The 2,906-nt window shown below is 57.5% G+C and overlaps 1 protein-coding gene across 1 annotated transcript; it reads right to left on the bottom strand.

Annotated features, from left to right (window-relative positions):
- Window positions 1-301: 301 nt before the first annotated feature.
- Window positions 302-2,671, bottom strand: GINS2 (GINS complex subunit 2 (Psf2 homolog); the record flags this gene model as incomplete). The annotated part of the gene is made up of 4 exons (XM_008943033.1): window positions 302-427; window positions 655-781; window positions 1,752-1,851; window positions 2,557-2,671. Coding segments are annotated over 4 exons (468 nt in total), but the record flags the coding sequence as incomplete, so codon positions are not given.
- Window positions 2,672-2,906: the final 235 nt, after the last annotated feature.

Below are 2,906 nucleotides of genomic sequence, written 5' to 3'. Positions count from 1 at the left end.
AATCACCGGCAGCCTGCCGAGGCACCACCCGCCCCCAGGGGATCTCTGAAGCCCGGAGAGGGTCTCCTCTGCAAAATGGGGGCGTGGAGGGATGTTCCCGAGCCACCAGCAAGCTCCAGAGGGATTCCCAGCCGGCTGGGAGCCTGTCTGCTCCCTCTCCTGCCTGCCCGCAGGAGGGGCTGTGGGCTGCTGAGAGGAGGAGAAGCTTTGGTGGCTTCAGGGTGGCCAGAGAAAGGTCCAGGGGTGAGGAGAGGAACCTGCTCCCTTCCTCTCCTGGGAGGTTTGAGGGCTGGCTGGTACCTCAGAAATCCTGGGACTGGGAACTCTCACTAGGCTGGAGGTTAGTCCTGAGCTTGTACATCTGATCTAAGGCTTGAGTCAGGAAAGTTCCTGTCGTGTTGATCTCCATCAGGGTTAAATTATCCAGCTAGAAGAGAGAAAAAAAACCCTAGGATTTGGGGCAACAGCCCTGTCTGAGCAGCAAAGGAACCTGGAAAGCAGCTCTGCACCCCACGCTTTGCCTTCAGTGACCCCCCAGGGGACGTGCCCAGCTGCCAGCCCCTAACCCCCAGCCCATGTACCCACCACCCGGGACAAAACCCGAGGGCAGCACTCTCCAGGAGCAGCTGGGCTCGGCTGGCACCCCCCACACACCTTGGCATGAGCCTCCTGCTGCCTGACAAAGCTGTCTGCAGACAGCCTCAGCTTGGCCACCCTCGTGTCCCACGTCTCCTTCACCAGCGTCCGGATCTCGTCGGCTCTGGGGATGTTGTCAGAGGCACTTCAGAGAGGAGAGAGAGGGGGTCAGAGAGAGCTGAGAAGGGTTTTTACCTTCTAGCACCAGAGGGAGGAACGTTGGCAGCTCTTCAGCCCTCGGAGGAGGCTCTGAGGGGAAAAAAAATCCAGCCTGGTGCTTCTGCTGCTGGGGTTTCTGGGAGTTTATTCACCCGGGGAGGCTGAGGCAGCAGCTGCTTCTCTCTCAAATCCTTCTGCTCTTTCATCACCCAGCTGGCACGAGCTACACGGAGGGCAGACAACCCAAGGCAGGGGCAGAGAGGCGAGCAGAGCAGGGGGTGTTGAGTTGAAAGGGCCCCTGGAGCTGTGCCTGCTCCTCCCTGTGATTCCGTGGGGCTCTCCAGAGATGGGATCAGCTCGCACAGATGAGAGCTGTCAGGATTGCTGCAGCGTGAGGGAAGGAACCACACGCCCAGGGCATCATCTCCAGAGGAAAAGCCAAGAGTTTAAATGCCCACCCTGCTCTAATCCAGGGCTCCAAGTCAGCAGAGCCCTCGCCGAGGAAAATACCAGCCAGCACATTTCACAAGTGAAATGCCTCAGCAGGCAGGAGCTCAGCCTCGGAATCTCCCAGCTCTCCTGCTTCTCAGGCTGAGGAAAAAAGAGCTTTCCTCCTGAAGGAGAGCCAAGGAAGACGCCTGGAGGGTTTAGGGCTGCTGAACAGATTGGAGCTGTGGAGGCCTCCACGCTTCGCAGCCGCTCAATAACGCGGCGCAGCCCCAATTACCAGCCCAGGGAACCAGCAACCCCCCAGCTCCCAAAACGTGAAATCACCCCTAGAAAAGAAAAAAAACCACACTGCTGCAGCTAAATCTTGGCAGGCTGTGAAAGAAAACCTCCATTAACTCTCCCTTTCCCAGCCCTCCCCGGGGGTCTCTGCCAAGGCAAAGCTCGAGGAACGCTCCTGGGGCGGCACGGCCCCGGGTGGCCCCTGGCACAGAAGGTTTTCTACTCACTAGTTCAACAGCAGCTTGGTGAGTTCCATGTAATAGGGGCTGGGCATGGGGGTGAAGGTGTCCTCTTGACGTTCCCTGTCCCGGATTTCCTCCAGTTTTTCTAAAAAAAGAAGCAGGCACTGCCAGAGCCTTGGTGCTTTGGGTGGGTTTTCACCCCCCCAGGGGATCGGTTCTATCGGATCGACTCCATGGCCCAGCTCAGATTCATGTTTGTGCCCTTGAATGAATAAATAACTAAATATTTGGGGCAGGAATCCCTCGTGCTGCAGCTCCAGGAGCATTGGCTGCTTCTTTTTTCCTGTTTTCCCCCAGACAGCTGCAGCTCCCGCAGCAGTTGCTGCTTTCCTTTCCCTGTTTCCCCCAAGACAGCACGAGGGAGGGTGCCAGGTTTCTCTCCTGAGACTCCCAAATTCAATCCTTTCTCGGAGTGAATGGATGTGTGACAAACACACAGCTCTGAACAAGCCTTGCAGGAGGTGCAGGTGCTGCTCAGTGACTGCTGAGGACAAGTGTCAGGGCTGGGGACTTCCTCTAACCCTTGCTCCTCCTCCTCCTCCTCACCAGAGGAACAGGAGTTCAATACCTGACTTCACTGGGAAGATCTCCTGTAAAGAATTCCAGAGGAGATCACCTCATCCAACCCCACAGCAGGGTGCCCAGGGTCACATCCAGGTGGGTTTGGGATCTCTCCAGAGCAGGAGACTCCACAGCCTCTCTGGGCAGCCTGCTCCAGGCTCTGCCACCCCCACAGGGAAGGATTTTTCCTCCTGGTGCTCATGAAACAAGCCAAGGCCACCAGCCTTACCAACATCCATCCAGTCTGGAGGAATCAGCCGACACTTCTGCCTCTGCTTCAGGTTGATGGCCAGCCACACAGGCACCTCCACTGGCAGGCCAGGATTGAAAGGACCCAGATCTCCCTGGAAGGAGAGTTCCAGATGAGAGCGAGGCCACAGTGAGGGCTGGGGCACTGCAGGACTTCACTGATCTGGCCTCGGTCCCCTCCAGGGGATTTGAGAAGCCTGAGTCAAAGAGCATCTGGATTTCCTCCTCTTGCCTCCCTTGGTTCCCACTCTCAGACTTTTCCTCCTCTCCCTTGGGAAGCAATCACTACCAGCATGGCAGATCCCAGCAGATCCTGCTGAGAGGGGGGGG

This window comes from Merops nubicus, unplaced genomic scaffold (genome assembly GCF_000691845.1).
Source record: "Merops nubicus isolate BGI_N331 unplaced genomic scaffold, ASM69184v1 scaffold16446, whole genome shotgun sequence".
NCBI lineage: Eukaryota > Metazoa > Chordata > Aves > Coraciiformes > Meropidae > Merops > Merops nubicus.
Note: the sequence above shows the minus strand (reverse complement) of the source record. Positions and strands in the feature narration are given on the sequence as shown.